Source organism: Lactuca virosa, chromosome 7 (genome assembly GCF_052849685.1).
Source record: "Lactuca virosa cultivar CGN04683 chromosome 7, Lactuca_virosa_CGN04683_v6, whole genome shotgun sequence".
NCBI lineage: Eukaryota > Viridiplantae > Streptophyta > Magnoliopsida > Asterales > Asteraceae > Lactuca > Lactuca virosa.
Window position 1 is genome coordinate 38,430,644 of NC_136432.1, and position 16,569 is coordinate 38,447,212.

A 16,569-nucleotide genomic window follows, 5' to 3' on the forward strand; every position below is an offset into this window, starting at 1 on the left:
CAGGATACCAGTCTAACAGATCATAACAATACACAACCATAAGATAATCAGGATAACAATCCAAAAGGGCCGACCTTGGTGCCTTAGACCCTTGAGTATAGTGAGGAGAACTCACTTCACAATGTCGAACTATAGTGATAAGGTCACACTCCCGAATCCCAGCCACGAAATCCACCACCTGTAACCACCATAGGACCAAGTTCATAAAGATCCCTAATTACCAAAATACCCTCAGGCATCAAACCTGGTTAACCTTTGGTCAAAGTAAAAGTCAACGGGTAAGGTCAACAGTCCATGTTGACCCAACTCGTCGAGCGCAACTTACTGACTCGCCGAGTTCCTTCAGAACTCATAAATCGCGAAAACTCGAGTCAACTCGTCGAGTTGGCAACTAACTCGTCGAGTCCATGCAGTGTACAGAAAACAGGGAAACCCGTCTCAACTCGTCGAGTTGGCCATCCAACTCGTCGAGTTCTTCAACCAAATTGCATTCAGCCCATTACAGTCGAGTTCAAAGCTCCAAATTCCAGATCTAGCTTCCTAGAGTGGAGTTACCACGTAAAGTTGCCAACTTTACGTGCATGCAAGGCTTTAAGAGGCTTAAAACACCAAAACCAAGTCTAGGATGAGGTTTAAGGCATGGAGGAGAGCCAAAGCTTGCTAAAGTCAGGAACTTTATGCCCAAGGGGCCTAGAAGAGTCCAGATCTAAAGCCATATCCTTGTGATAAGCTCAAACCCGAAAGTGACTCCATTTTTCCCTAGAAATGACCATGTTCTTTCACAAAGGAAGATCTAAACAATGAGAAGTCAAGGTATTAGCTTTATACCTCAGATTAGTTGCCAATACAAAGTAGATACGAATCTATAGCCTTATTCTTGATCCAAGCTTCTAAATCTTCAAGATTCTTCAACAATTGCACCAAAAACACTCTTTTAGCCTCACAAACACAAAGGAGTAGTAAAGAACGACCAGGGTTTCCTTCTCTAGGTAATGAGGTGATAAGGGAGGCTAGAGGATGCGGGTTAAGTCCTTTAAATAGGGTGCAAACCCTAAAAATTAGAGTTTTTTCTCATTCAGCTCCTACTCGTTGAGTTGGGGTCCCCCAACTCGTCGAGTAGAGCTCATAAATCACGCGAGTTGGCTACTCTCTACACAACGAGTTGGGGCCTCAAACTCGTCGAGTAGGCTTTCTTATTTGCAATCAAATCCCTAAAACCACACTCCTGGAAATCGGGATGTTACAACTGTAACATAATGCAGCAAAAGCAAAATAAGACGTGCAGCAAAAAACAAGTTCATACAGTCATACTACACATTCGTAGCAAAATCAGATGTATTGAACAATAGCAAACAGTAAATTCATATAGTCATTGTAGTTAGACAGCCCCAAAAGAAATCATTTGCTTAACAGTTAACAAAATAATAATAATAATAATTACAAAATGTATTTGAGAGAAGAAGAAGAACATTTACCTTGAAAGGGAGCAGCAAGCAGCAAGTCAGCAACAACCTTCGACCAGAAGAAGTGGAAGTGCAGAACCAGGTGGAGTTGGGAAGAAGAAAGTGAGGAGCGGCATTTTAGAGTGACATAACGAGTCGATTAGGTCAATAAATGAAATGGGTTTTATTTTTATTAAAATACCCGATGAATAAAACACAGGTCAAAAATAGTCAAGGTCAAAAAGTCAAAAAAAAAACCCACAGGTGTACGCTTCTTATTTACGCATCGCCTCTATCGCTTCTTCAACGCCTCACCGGTACAAATCGTACGTCTCAAATCCACCTATAGAGGCGGCGCCTCTAGTTTGGCCACTGTACGGTTCGCCTCAAGGCGTGCGTTTTTCACGATTTTGAAAACCATGGTCATATGTGAACACTTCCAAAAGGTTCGTTACCTAGATGTGTACAAAAAAAAGATAATTACCCAGATGTGAACAAACTGAAAATTTAATTACCTTAATAAGTCTATTTACCTTTATCAAAATGCACGGAAATTTCTGTTTTTCTTAAACAATTGTTTATTATGTGTAAAAAGACATTGTTATATATTTAAAATAGAAGATAATAAATTTATAGTTGATTCACAAATTGCTTTTGAATTTGGTATATGAGTTTAGTCCGATTGGGAAGTTATGAAAGACATTGTATCTAGAGCCCGGGCCGGCAGTGCACATACGGCTTACGTGACCGGTGAATGGTGAGTGGTGAGGGGTGGCCCTACCCACACCAATTCGTAAAAGTTAAAACTCAAATTTCATCCCTTCCCCAACATTCCACCAAATCTCCCTCTTTCTCTCTTTCTTCCTTTTCAAATTGGGGAGAAAACAATCCCGAAAACGTTCCTGTTCTTCTCCCCACACACTATCAGTTACAGACTTCGATTTGATCGTCTTTTGTATCTAGATACACACCCACACCAACACCAACACCCACACACATATACACATATTTATACATCTATATTAATCTGTAATAATGTCGGAAGAAGAGAAGTTGTTGAAGGATGCCAAGAAGTTGCCATGGGAGGATCGATTGGTACACAAGAACTGGAAGGTTCGTAACGATGCCAACATTGACCTTGCCGCCCTCTGCGACTCTATCACCGATCCTAAAGATCCTCGCATCCGTGAATTGGGTTAGTCAGTTTCATTTCTTATTAGGGTTTTTAATTTTCAAATTATTTTCGTAAATTGTTTTTGTTTCTTCACTTTTTAGTTATGGTAGATCTAAGTTCTCACGCTTTTAACCTCGATCCGTGTAATGTGTGTCGAATATTGCTTTTTTTGTTGATTTTTTGGTGGGGGTTTGATCAGGGCATTTTTTTAAGAAGACGGTTGCTGATTCGAATGCGCCTGTACAAGATAAGGCGCTTGATGCCCTAATTGCTTACTTAAAAGCAGCAGATGCTGATGCTGGAAGGTTTTACCCATTTCGTCTATACTTTTATTATTATTATAAGTTGTATTCCTACATCAACAACAGTTCATGCGCAATGAATATGATGCTCCTATATTAACGACACTTCTTTAAGGACTCATTTTGTTAGTTTGTCTGAAGTATTTCCTACTGTTGTGTAGGTTTGCCAAGGAAGTTTGTGATGCAATTGTGGCAAAATGCCTCACTGGGCGGCCAAAGACAGTGGAGAAGGCACAGATGGTGTTTATGCTTTGGGTGGAGTTGGAGGCTATGGATGCATTCTTGGTATGTTTAATGTAAAAGTATTGCATGTTTTTAGTTTGTAAATGTTGTTATTTTCCTTATTGAAAAGTTTGTTGATAGGATGCAATGGAGAAAGCAATAAAAAACAAAGTTGCTAAAGCTGTTGTTCCTGCCATAGATGTCATGTTTCAAGCCTTGAGGTTTGCAATTGAGTTATATTATCTTTTTAGGTTCTCTTGTGATTCACTGTTTCACTATACTGAAAGTCTTGTTTCCCAAAACCAGTGAATTTGGTTCAAAGGTTGTGCCACCAAAGAGAATATTGAAGATGCTTCCGGAACTTTTCGACCATCAAGATCAAAATGTTCGTGCTTCATCTAAAGGGTTAACACTTGAACTTTGTCGTTGGATTGGTAGAGACCCTGTTAAATCCATATTGTTTGAGAAAATGCGAGATACAATGGTATGATGATCAATTATTATTATTATAATTGCTTCCACTTCATGTTCAAATTTTTAAAAAACTCGATTTTCTTTTTCTATTTTCTTAGAAAAAAGAGTTGGAGGCTGAACTTGCCAATGTCACTGGCACTGCAAGGCCTACTCGTAAAATAAGGTTTGTTCTCTCTACAAATATGAATTTAATAATTAATTTACTTTTAATATGACAACAATAGTTACAAATATATATATTTTTAACTTCTTGCAAGATCTGAGCAAGACAAGGAACCAGAACAGGAAGTTGCAGCTGAGGCTGCAGGCTCTGGCCCTTCTGAAGAATCTGCTGCTGAGAGTATGTGATCAAAATAAACTATTTGCTATATTTGTACATTTGCCTGGTTATTCTTTTTTAAGCAAATTGAATGAAATAGCAAAACATTTTGCTCTTTTTACCAATATAGACTACATGTTCTATTTTTTTTACCCATAATAGCTATGCATTGCATTTATGTATCCATAATAGCAGCACAATTACATTTTGTTAATGATAACAGCATTATGCAACCCATATTAGCAATGCACTTACATTACATTTTTGACACATAACAACAATGTACTCTTTACTCATAATGGCAACATACTTACGTTTCATTACTTATAGTAGCAATTTGTAAAATATAAAGTACACTGCTCATTTTGGTAAAAAAATTGAAGTATGTTGCTATTATGTGTAATGAGTTTGTAGTCATGGTTGGTTTATAATTTAATTTGATTTTTTGCTGATGTGAAATTGTGTGCCAGTTCCTCAGGAAATAGATGAGTATGAACTTGTTGATCCTGTTGATGTCTTAACACCTTTGGAGAAGTCAGGGTTTTGGAATGGAGTGGTCAGTGCTCCTTCTCTCTGTTTTATAAAAATGTACATGATATATATATATATATATATATATATATATATATATATTCATTTATTATTATTATTATTTTATTTCCAGAAAGCTACTAAGTGGTCTGAGCGAAAAGATGCTGTTGCTGAATTGACCAAGCTTGCTTCAACAAGGAGGATTGCTCCTGGAGATTTTACAGAAATATGCCGCACACTTAAGAAGGTAATTTAAAAGTCAAAATAACAATAATCGAATAAATTATTTGCATGGTGTAATTGCTCTTCTTTTTGCAGCTTATTACGGATGTAAATATTGCTGTAGCAGTAGAAGCCGTCCAGGCGCTTGGAAATCTTGCATCAGGCTTAAGAACAAATTTTTCTGCAAGTTCACGCTTTGTGTTGCCTGTTTTACTTGTAAGTGTACATTCTATTATATTTTTAAATTGGACAAATTGCAGGAAATAGCAACATAGTATACTTTTATTTTTTACCAGTATAGGCCATGTACATTATTTTTTAATCTATAATAGCAATATCTACTTGCATTTATTCACCCATAACATCAACTTGATTAATTTATTTTCTGCTGAAAAAAGGAATATGCTGTGCTACATTTGAATCTGTTGCCTTTTGCTATCATTAACTTTGATTTTAATTTTAGTTAACAAGTTGTCTTATATAGGAAAAATTGAAAGAGAAAAAGCCTACTATGACTGAGGCGCTTTCTAATACTCTCCAAGCAATGCACAAGGCTGGGTGTCTGACTCTTGCTGATATTGTTGAAGGTAGGCTTTATACTTTCTCAAAGTTGAAACCTTTTATGGAGAATATGTTTTCACTTCTCATCGTTTTATGTCTATGTTCCTACAACAGATGTTAAAGCAGCTGTTAAAAATAAAGTTCCACTTGTGCGTTCACTGACATTGAATTGGGTAACACATTGTGTTGAGACTAGCAACAAGGCTATCATTCTTAAAGTGCACAAGGACTATGTTCCCATTTGTATGGAGGTTAGTAGTTTTTTTTTTCAACTTTATTTGCGTTTTATTTCTTAGAAAAACCTCTTTACTGAAACTTGTTTGGGTTTGTAGTGTCTGAATGACGGGACACCTGATGTGAGGGATGCTGCATTTTCAGTTTTGGCAGCAATAGCAAAGGTATAATATATTAATACCATCCATTTTTTTTTACAACTGACAGATGACAATACTTCTTTTTACTGTTGGTGCAAATAATAATAAAATATCACTTATCTGTTTCCTCTTTTTAGATGGTTGGCATGCGGCCTTTGGAGAAGTCATTGGAGAAACTTGATGATGTCAGGCGAAAGAAGCTCTCAGAAATGATTGGTATTTCTGGAGGTGGTGCTTCAACCACAGGAGGCTCAGGTTTTTAAATTGCTTAATTTTGAATTTTATTTATAACCAAATTCTTTTATGTTCTTTTTAAGAGCCGCCCGTCCTTTTTTTTTTGCAGCTATCCCATCATCAGGTGGAACTGCATCATCTGTGGAGGTGTGTGTATATTATGTCATTTCTTTAATCTTTATGTGCAATATATTAGTAATATACTAATATGCTCAAAATTACATGCTATATATTTTTGTACTTGCAGGCTTCTGATGGTGGCTTTGTTAGAAGGTCAGCAGCAAGTATGCTTAGTGGGAAGAAACCCGTTGCAGCTGCTGTGAGTCTCATCTATATATTCTGTCACTTGAAATATTTATTAGCTTTCTCGGTATTGATATTATTTATTTCTTTTGCTTTTAAGCCTGCTGCTAAAAAGGTGGCTTCTGCAAAAACGGGTGGTGGCAAGAAAGCAGATGGACCAGCTCAAACCAAAAAAGCGGCTGAACCTGAAGATGTTGAGGTGAGTTATTTGCTTCTTACTTGCACAAGTACAACACACATGTATATAAATACCATCCAAATAATGAAATACCATGGCTTGCTTGTTGCTTGCTGCAGCCATCTGAGATGACCCTTGAAGAGATAGAAAGCAAAATAGGATCTCTCATTCAAGTAGACACTGCTAAGTTGAAGAGTACTGCATGGAAAGAGCGACTTGAAGGTATCATGTTTGTGTAATTGTGATAAATAAGAAACAAGGATGTGATAAGTAGCATGTACTTTCATTGATTTGTTTATTGTCATGTTCCTACTTTCATTTCTTCCTATTACAGGTTGTACTTAAAAAATCTGCCCAATTATAGCAATGTCATCCAAATAATGAAAGTAATATGCTATAATTGGGTATATTTTCCAAAGTACGATGCTTTAATAAGAAAAGATTGGAAGTACAATGTTGTTATTGGAAGGAATGAAAATGGGATGCTATAATATACAGATATATGAAAGTACATTGCTATTTCTTGCACTCAGCCTTTTCTCTTAATACTGAATATGGTAAAGCGGATTTGGATGTATTTCATGTTTGCCATTTTTTCTGTCCACTTCACAAGTAGCAATATTTAGGCTGTTTTTTTTTTCTGCAGAAATTACAAAATTAAAAGAAGACATTCAAGCACTCCAGGAACTTGACCAGTCAGTTGAGATTTTAACCCGGCTAGTCTGCACTGTTCCTGGTTGGAATGAGAAAAACGTGCAGGTACTACTTGTACCTTCATAAGATTTAAGAACATGAAATGACACACCTTGTTGTTTCTTCTGATCTGACCAAATTTATCAAATGTTGTTTATCTATTGTAAATTGCAGGTCCAGCAACAGGTCATTGAAATTGTCAACCATATAGCTTCTACGGCATCAAAGTTCCCAAAAAAATGTGTTGTACTTTGCATATCAGGTAAAAAGATCACAGATTTTATAACAATGATGGTTTTATGAATTTGTTTCACATCTGAAGTTTACCTTTACATGGTCACAGGAATTTGTGAAAGAGTGGCTGATATTAAGACTCGAGTTCAAGCCATGAAATGTCTAACCACTTTCTCTGAGGCCGTGGGCCCAGGTTTTATCTTTGAAAGGGTAAGTAAGTGCATCAGATTGTCTGTTCTTCCAGTTCAATAATCTGACATAAAATCTGTTTAATTTTTGTAGATGTTCAAGATAATGAAAGAGCACAAGAACCCTAAGGTTCTTAGTGAGGGTCTGTTGTGGATGGTGTCTGCAGTTGAAGACTTTGGTGTTACACATCTTAAATTAAAAGATTTAATTGATTTTTGCAAAGATACCGGTTTGCAATCAAGTGCAGCTGCTACTAGAAATGCCACCATTAAACTTATTGGTGCATTACACAAGTTTGTTGGTCCTGATATCAAAGCATTCTTGTCAGATGTCAAGCCTGCCCTTCTTAGTGCAGTAGAGGCAGAGTGCGAAAAAAATCCTTTTGAGGTTTGACCATTTGACCATGTTTTCTGTTTCTAGATTGTTTTTGGGCTTTTTATTTATAAAATGTTATTATTTCCTTCAGGGGGCGGCTGCAGCAAAGAAGACTGTCAAGGCATCAGATTGTGCACCATCTGGGTCTGGTGGTGGGTTGGATGGCTTGCCACGTGAGGACATTAGTGCAAAGATAACACCAGCTCTTTTGAAAGGATTGGAGAGTTCTGATTGGAAGGTGACGTCTTTATTTATTAATTTATTTATTTAAGGACTAAATACAAGAAATTACAACCTACTTCCATTTATTTGTGTGTTTTTCATTTCTTTCCATTGCAATATTGTATGATTAATCATTTTCTTAAAAAGGCATTGTTTTTTTTTTTAAACTTGTACTCTTCACTTGTGTCATTGTACTTTCGATTTTCTTTTTATTAGGGCAAAGTAACTTTTGAAAATAATCTACCCAATGTAAGACTGCCAACTCTATAGCTGGGTAGATTTTTCAAAGTACACTGCTGTAATAGGAAGAAACGAAAGTAGGATGCTATAATTTTTAGTAAACAAATCCATGGAAGTATGCTGATACTTCTTGCATTTAACCCTTTATTAAATAATGAAGCATGAAAAATCCAAATCCACATGACTTGAATCATGTTAACACTGCTGTTGATTTTGTCCAGATGCGTTTGGAATCTATTGAAGCTGTAAATAAAATTGTGGAAGAAGCCAACAAGCGTATTCAGCCTACTGGAACCGGTAATAATTTGCATTGATGAGTTAAAACTAGATGGAAGCTGTTTCATGTTTTTCACTGTGCTGTGTTGTTATTTCAGTGGAATTGTTTGGGGCTCTTAGAGCTCGGTTATATGACAGCAACAAGAATTTAATCATTACCACTTTGACCTGTATAAGTGGTCTTGCATCTGCTATGGGAGCTGCAGTTGAGAAGTCAAGCAAGGTCCATTTAATATACCTTCCATCTATGCTTAAGTTTGTAAGTATATGCCTGGTTTCTTTAAAAGCAACTAATTTTAATTTGCCTTGCAGGGAATTTTATCGGATGTTCTAAAATGTCTTGGTGACAACAAAAAGCACATGAGAGAATCTGCCTTGGCAGCTTTGGATTCTTGGGTTGCTGCTACTCACCTTGATAAGATGGTTAGTGTCTTTGTTTTTTCCTATTTTATAATATGAGGGAAAATTGCATTATACTCTGCTCTTTCTGACAATACAGGCAATGTACTTTATTTTTTACTCATAGTCGTAGTAGCAATGGACTTACATTTCTTTGCCCATAATAGCAATGTACTAACGCTTTTTCACCAATAATAATAGCAATATAATGTAACAAAGTACAAAATTTTCTACCCCTAATAGAAAGTAGCAATGCACTTAAGTTTCTTTACCATTATAGTATTGCTATTCCATATTCTTTTACCAATAATAATAATGTGTAAACTTGCCTGCATTTTTTTACACATAATATCAACGTAATTAAACTTCTCTAGACGCGATAGCAACACCCTTGCACATTGTTATTTTGAGTAAAAACAAAACTGAAGCACATTGTCCATGTTGGTATTCCTCATTAGTTGACATTTATGGTATTATCTTGGGTTTTGGTTGGGTTGGGTCTTTTAGGTACCATATATTACTACATCTTTGACTGATGCTAAACTTGGTGCGGAAGGACGCAAGGACCTTTTTGATTGGTTGTCTAGACAACTTACTGGAATAGCAGAGTTCCCTGATGCCATTCAATTGCTCAGACCGGTTGCTGCTGCTATGACGGTATTTAATTATTAACAGATAAAAATATTCAATTGTTGATATATAATTATATATTTAAACATACATGGCTATTTATGTATTTTTATGTTTGTCATCAGGATAAGTCGGTAGATGTTCGAAAAGCAGCAGAAACATTTTTTGGAGAAATCGTGAGAGTCTGCGGACCAGAAATGGTGTGTAGACTTTATGTTTTCATCTTTTTTGTTTTCCTTTTACCATTTCTGAAATCTGAACTGCTGATGTTTTGTTTTCATTCACTTTATTTAGGTCATGAAGAATGTAAGAGATATTCAAGGACCTGCTTTGGCAATTGTTCTTGAACGAATGAAGTCACATGGTGCAGTTGCAGGTCTGACTTTATAGATAGTTTTTGGATTGGATGGGTTAAATGCAAGAAATAGCAACCTACTTTTATATTTTGGTAGATTTTTCAAAGTCTAATGTCCTAATAAGAAAAGAGACTGAAAGTACAATGCTATGCCTGTATGTGGGTAGATTTTTCAAAGTACAAAAAGGGAAAATGTACTTTAATAAAGAAAATGAAAGTAGGATGCTATACTAGCCACTATACAAATAAATAAAAGCATGTTGCTATTTCTTGCATTTAGTCGGTTTTGGGTATGACCTTACCTTATGATTTCATTCTTCTTGAGGTTGATGAACATGAACTTATGTATATTATCCACATTCAGATGTACATGACAGCGTAAAAACAACAGCCCCATCTTGGCAAGCAGCAAAAACAAAGGTTGGAAAGTCTAATGGTTATGGATCAAAACAAGGAAGCAGAGCTGTATCTTCGGTATGATATAATACATATAGCTTTTATACTTTATTCATTCTGATTTATAAAAATAGATATATCAGATTTTTTGTTTTAATTCTGTGTTTTATTTTAGAGAGGGGTACCAGCAAAGGGCTCAAAACCAGAGCCTATAATGTCTGTTCAAGATATTAACATACAATCACAAGCATTGCTAAATGTCAAAGACTCTAATAAGGTATTTGCATACAGATTTTATGCCATTTGGCAATTTAAGAAGGATCAAACATACTTTAGTTATCATAATAATAATATTTAATCTACTTGCAGGACGAAAGAGAGAGAATTGTGGTTCGTAGGTTTAAATTTGAAGAGTTGCGATTGGAGCAGATTCAGGATCTTGAGGTTGCTAATTTGATATCTAGTATGATGACATTGTTTTGGTTGTCGTTGAGATTCTCAAAAAAGTAATTAAATTTCTTGAAACAGAATGATCTGATGAAGTACTTCAGGGAGGATTTGCACAGGCGGCTTTTGAGCACAGACTTCAAAAAACAAGTTGATGGAATCGAGATGCTTCAGAAGGTATGTTTTCCATTCCTTTTTTATTTTATTTTCTAAGTTAAAACTGACTATGTGGGCCCACTTTTTGATTTCACTCATCTAACTTATTCAGGCACTTCCATCAATTGCCAAGGAAATTATTGAAGTCCTAGATATATTGTTGAAGTGGTTTGTATTGCGATTCTGCGAATCCAACACATCTTGCCTACTCAAGGTGAACTTTTTTTTTTTTAATCAATTGCATTGTTTTTTTTAATTAAAGTTTGGTTGGTTTATCATATAGTAAACTTATGTTTGTGTGTATATATATATATATATATATATATATATATATATATATATGTATATATATATATTTGAAATATGGTTATAGGTTTTGGAATTCCTCCCGGAGCTATTTGACACATTGAGAAATGAAAACTACAGCATGAATGAAGCTGAAGCTTCCATCTTTCTTCCTTGCTTGGTTGAGAAGGTTAATACTGACCCTAGATGTGCTTAAACTACAGCATAGAAAACTTATGTACTAACTAACTAACTATACTTTGGTGCATGCAGACTGGTCATAATATTGAGAAACTAAGAGAAAAATTGCGGGAACTAATGAAGCAGATCATACAAAGTTATTCGGCTGCTAAAACTTTCCCATATATTTTGGAAGGTCTGCGCTCTAGAAACAACAGGACAAAAATCGAGTGTACTGATCTTGTTGGATTTTTGCTTGATAATCATTACACCGAGGTACATATGATAGTCCCTTCAATTAATGTGTCACACTCACACCTTATAGGCTTATACTCATGCTTTCCATGATTATGGTGCAGATAAGTGGACAGCTGAAAAACCTGCAAATTGTTGCAAGTTTAACAGCAGAACGAGATGGTGAACTTAGAAAGGCTGCATTAAATTGTTTTGCTTCTGGTTATAAGATTCTCGGTATGTTTAAAGCTTCCTTAAGGAACATAAATATGTAAAAATGAATAATAGTTTTTTTTTTTGTTGGAAATGTCGAATCTGATTGAAATTTTAATTTAAGGCGATGATATCTGGAAATACGTTGGGAAGGTGAATGAAGCCCAAAGGAGCATGCTAGATGAAAAGTTTAAGTGGAAGGTACAAAAAAAAGACTATTTGGGGAATAGGAGTAATTTATAATTTTATATATATGTCGTTATTAATTCCCTATTTTTTTGTAGTTTCGAGAAATGGAGAAAAGAAAGGAGGGGAAGCCAGGTGAAACAAGAGCTGCTTTAAGGCGTTCTGTTAGGGAAAATGGGTAAACATTCACTTTTTTAACACCAACATAAATAACCATTTTTATTGCTTTTATTTTATATATATATATATATATATATATATATATATATATATTTTGTTGTGCAGTTCTGATGTTGCTGAGCAAAGTGGTGAAGTCACACGATCCATGTCTGGACCAGTTTTTAGCAGGTAGTGTTGTCCTTGTGTTTTATTTTAATTTTTTCCTGTTCTGTTATTACTTTATAGTTTTCCTGAGGTGCTTAATTTGTGGGGCTTAGGGAAATGTATGCTCCTCAAGAGCCTCAAATGGAAAGACATCCACTTGCACGTCCATCTGGAGGTGTAATTGGCCCTACAGACTGGAATGAAGCTCTAGATATCATTACATACGGATCCCCTGAGCAGGTTTTAATTCACCTTCTTTACATTTTTATATATTTTTTTGAGATAATTAGATATATATAATATTAAAATTTATAAAATGTTGATTTGCAGTCTGTTGAAGGCATGAAAGTTGTGTGCCATGAGTTGGCAGCTGCAAGCAATGACCCTGAGGGCAGTTTAATGGATGATTTAGTCAAAGATGCTGACAAACTCGTTTCTTGCTTAGCAGCTAAGGTAAATGTTCATAACTGGATTTATTGTACAAGCTAAGGTAAAATTTATATCTGTTTTTTTAGGTGGCAAAGACTTTTGACTTCAGCTTGATGGGTGCATCTTCTAGATCTTGTAAATATGTTCTCAACACACTCATGCAGGTATTTTTCTGATTCTTTTATGAAAATAGGCTATAGAAAGCAGTTAAAGTAAGAGTGTGTCTTATGCTTTTTTCTTTGCAGACATTTCAAAACAAACGACTTGCTCATGCTGTGAATGTGAGAACACTGGACAATCTGATCACCGAGCTTTTGCTCTGGCTTTTAGACGAAAGGGTTCCAAGGATGGATGATGGCAGTCAACTTCTGAAAGCCTTAAATGTTTTAATGCTTAAGATATTGGTGAGATTTTTGGGTTGTAAAACTCATATAATTACTAGTTATATTTTCATTTGTAGTAATTTGTTTTGTTGTGTAAATGCAGGATAATGCAGAGAGGACATCGTCATTTGTGGTGCTAATAAGTCTCCTAAAACCATTAGACCCTTCTAGATGGCCAGCTCCACCATCAAATGAATCTTTTGCTACAAGAAATTCAAAGTTCTCTGAATTGGTTGTAAAATGCCTGATCAAACTGACAAAGGTCCGTCAGTCAATCATCTTTTTCTTACTTATTTTCCATAGTTTACTGCTTTCCAGATTAAGTCCATAAGTGAAAAAGAAACAACACGACACCTCAGCTTGCCATCTTTACTTACTCTTCACATGCAATGCATGCAGGTTCTTCAAAATACGATATATGAGGTGGACCTTGATCGTATCCTCCAAAGCATTCATGTGTATCTCCAAGACCTTGGGATGGAAGAAATCAGGAGGAGGTTTGTATTTACTGTTGTGTCATATGATAGGAAAATTGCTGTGCCTGAAAATATCAAACATACATACTTTATTCCTTATATCAATTTACACAATAATGTAGTTTATCTTCTACGACTACCTACTTTAATGATGCACTTACATTTTGTTATCCATAATCACAACCAACTTGACAATATTACTTGTAACCAAATTCATAATAGCAAGCAACCCGTAAGTACCTTTTTTTACACACAATGGCAATGTACCTAGGAATGTAATTATGTTTTACTATGGTGTAAAAGATATAAGTAGGTTGCTCTTATTGGTAAAGGGAGAGAGAGAGTAAATGAGCATGTTGATATATTAGTAAAGTAGATTGATTTAATTGGGGTTTGTTATTGATATTAATATTATAGAGCGGGAGCGGATGACAAGCCGTTGCGGATGGTGAAAACGGTTCTTCATGAGCTTGTAAAGCTTCGTGGGACAGCAATAAAAGGTCATCTTTCCATGGTCCCAATTGACATGGAACCCCAACCCATAATCCTTGCCTACATCGATCTTAATCTTCAGGTATCTACCTATTCTATCCTCTCTTTAATATCAGCATCTTAGTATCTATTATGTATTAATTGTAATTGTTGTTAGACATTGGCTGCTGCCAGAATGTTGACCCCTGCTGGCCCTGTTGGTCAAACTCATTGGGGTGATTCCATGGCCAATAATCCAATGCCTGCCACGCATTCTGCAGATGCCCAATTGAAGGTCAGTTCCAGTTCCACCCCCTCTTCTGCCTTGCCTTGTTTATAATTTATAAATAGCAACATACTTTCATTTCTTTTTATTATAACATTTCACGCATTGTGAGATCTACTTTAGTCTCAATTATCACAATTTCATCCAATGTTTTTCAAAGTACAATGCCCTAATAAGATTTTTTTAGTACAATACTATGTTTGGGAAGATTTTTCAAAGTAGAACTAGGAATAAAACTGACAGTAGAATTGTGTAAGATAAGTAAAATGAAAGATTTTTTTTTTCTTGTAAATAAATTCATATTTGTATTCTTGTGTGTGTTGGCATGGCATGGCAGCAAGAACTTTCTGCGATATTCAAGAAAATTGGAGACAAGCAAACATGCAGTATCGGTCTATACGAACTATACCGTATAACGCAATTGTACCCACAGGTTTGGTTTGGTCTGGGTCATTTTAGTTTTTGCCAAATCCAATTTCAAATGTTTTGTTGGTTTGGTTGTTAAGGTGGTTTAATGGTTGTTGACACATGACAGGTTGACATATTTTCTCAACTTCAAAATGCAAGTGAAGCTTTCCGGACATATATCAGAGAAGGTTTAGCCCAGGTCGGTCCGCATGAGTTAATTTGTTTTAGGTCTATTAACTTAATAGGAAGGAATTAGAGAAGCCAAAAGCAGTATGTAAATGAATGTATGTAAATTTTACAGATGGAAAAGAATGCAGCAGCAGCCGGGGGAAGAACTCCTTCCAGTGTTCCTATGATGCCAACACCACCACCATCTGCCTTAAATCTTTCATCTCCAAAATTAGGACATCTTTCACCTGTAAATACAAATCATAATACTACTACTTTAAATGAGGGAAGATCTGCTGTTGTTGTTAATACAAATTTCACCCTCCCCCCAACATCATATGCTGAAGACGACCAACGCAATATTGACAGATTCCAATCCGGAGGTTCCTTCCCTCTCTCTCTCTCTCTCTCTCTCTCTCTCTCTCTCTCTCTTTCTGCCATGCCATTCAGCAGTATAGATTTATTTATTTTTTAAATATATGCAACTTAACTTAACTTAACTTGAGTTGATGCAGTAGGAGTGAGTAGTGGGATAGACGCAATAAGAGAAAGGATGAAGAACATGCAGTTGACAACTTCTGGTGAAGCTCATATACAACAAACAAACGGGAGTTTGAATTCGGAGCATCAGTCTAGTAATATTAGTAATCCAGCAGCAGCGGATGAGGTAGGTATTAGTAGTACCACAGCCAATAATCCTCCTCCTCCTCCTCCTCCCCCTCCTGTTCATAGTGGAGTGCTTCCCATGGATGAAAAGGCATTATCTGGGCTTCAAGCACGAATGGAAAGGCTCAAAAGTGGATCCATTGACCCTCCTCCTATTTGAGAAAAACTAAACTAAACGGATCCAATCTATTTTGTTTTTATGGTATCATGCGTTCATTGATACAACGCAACCACTTGCGGTCAGGTCAGGTCAGGTCAGGTGGGTTTTAAAGGTGCTACTGCTACATATTGGGGTTGTATTAATTTTTCAAGTGGAGGTGCGTGAGATATATGTAAATTCTTTTCTTGATACCCAAGTTGAAAGTCCAAAGATTTAGGTTTTATCTTTTGTTTGTGTGTGTGTGTCTTCATCAATCAATGACTTGTTTTAGGTTAGTTAGTGTGAGAGTATGTATGTTTGCATTATTATATTATATTTGCTTTCTAAAACATCTTCTTTTCTCTTGTCTTGTTTCTACTTTCTACTTTGTATGGGAGAAGTGAAATTCGATTCAGTAAATGATATATGTAGCATCTTGTCTGTCTTTTATATGTTAACATGTTAATATTTAATCCTCGGAGTTTCAAAAGTTCGATTCGGTGCTCATTTTAATCTTTGCCTGATTTCACTATATCATAAACAGCCATACACATTCCCATATAAGTTCCTGAATTTGACTTGCCCAAAATATGCATATTTCTGGGCTGCTTTATCAAATTCTGATTTCTGATTTGTCTTATGGACTTTGTAACTTTTGTCTCAACATGTTAAATTCACAAGCTCATAATTCACTATCTTAACCATCAGTAACTGTTATTTTGTCTCCCTTATCAATTTTATGGCTACTTGTATATATATATATATATATATAT

At 35.7% G+C, this 16,569-nt stretch overlaps 1 protein-coding gene across 3 annotated transcripts; it reads left to right on the plus strand.

Annotated features, from left to right (window-relative positions):
* The first annotated feature begins 2,258 nt into the window (after positions 1-2,258).
* MOR1 (ARM repeat superfamily protein) lies at positions 2,259-16,241 on the plus strand. Of its 3 annotated transcripts, none has more exons than XM_079060977.1 (52): positions 2,260-2,637; positions 2,816-2,921; positions 3,080-3,203; positions 3,282-3,361; positions 3,447-3,624; positions 3,713-3,777; positions 3,872-3,954; positions 4,404-4,489; positions 4,598-4,711; positions 4,783-4,902; positions 5,171-5,273; positions 5,362-5,498; positions 5,580-5,645; positions 5,759-5,876; positions 5,965-6,002; positions 6,103-6,174; positions 6,259-6,357; positions 6,456-6,558; positions 6,983-7,095; positions 7,204-7,291; positions 7,373-7,473; positions 7,546-7,839; positions 7,919-8,065; positions 8,511-8,586; positions 8,664-8,788; positions 8,878-8,988; positions 9,472-9,621; positions 9,720-9,794; positions 9,889-9,970; positions 10,314-10,423; positions 10,521-10,622; positions 10,715-10,789; positions 10,874-10,969; positions 11,061-11,162; positions 11,322-11,423; positions 11,507-11,689; positions 11,773-11,884; positions 11,985-12,061; positions 12,145-12,224; positions 12,332-12,394; positions 12,484-12,610; positions 12,701-12,823; positions 12,886-12,963; positions 13,045-13,203; positions 13,286-13,444; positions 13,582-13,679; positions 14,076-14,232; positions 14,308-14,424; positions 14,753-14,848; positions 14,951-15,022; positions 15,125-15,374; positions 15,507-16,241. In XM_079060977.1, exons 1-52 carry the CDS (start codon positions 2,478-2,480, stop codon positions 15,815-15,817), a joined length of 6,063 nt encoding a protein of 2,020 aa, XP_078917103.1. In that variant the 5' UTR covers positions 2,260-2,477; the 3' UTR covers positions 15,818-16,241. The 3 variants fall into 3 exon arrangements, 2 of the variants coding, with proteins under 2 accessions (XP_078917103.1, XP_078917104.1); XM_079060978.1 differs by having other exon boundaries at positions 15,510-16,241; XR_013716031.1 differs by lacking the exons at positions 14,951-15,022; positions 15,125-15,374; positions 15,507-16,241 and having other exon boundaries at positions 2,259-2,637; positions 14,325-14,424.
* Positions 16,242-16,569: the final 328 nt, after the last annotated feature.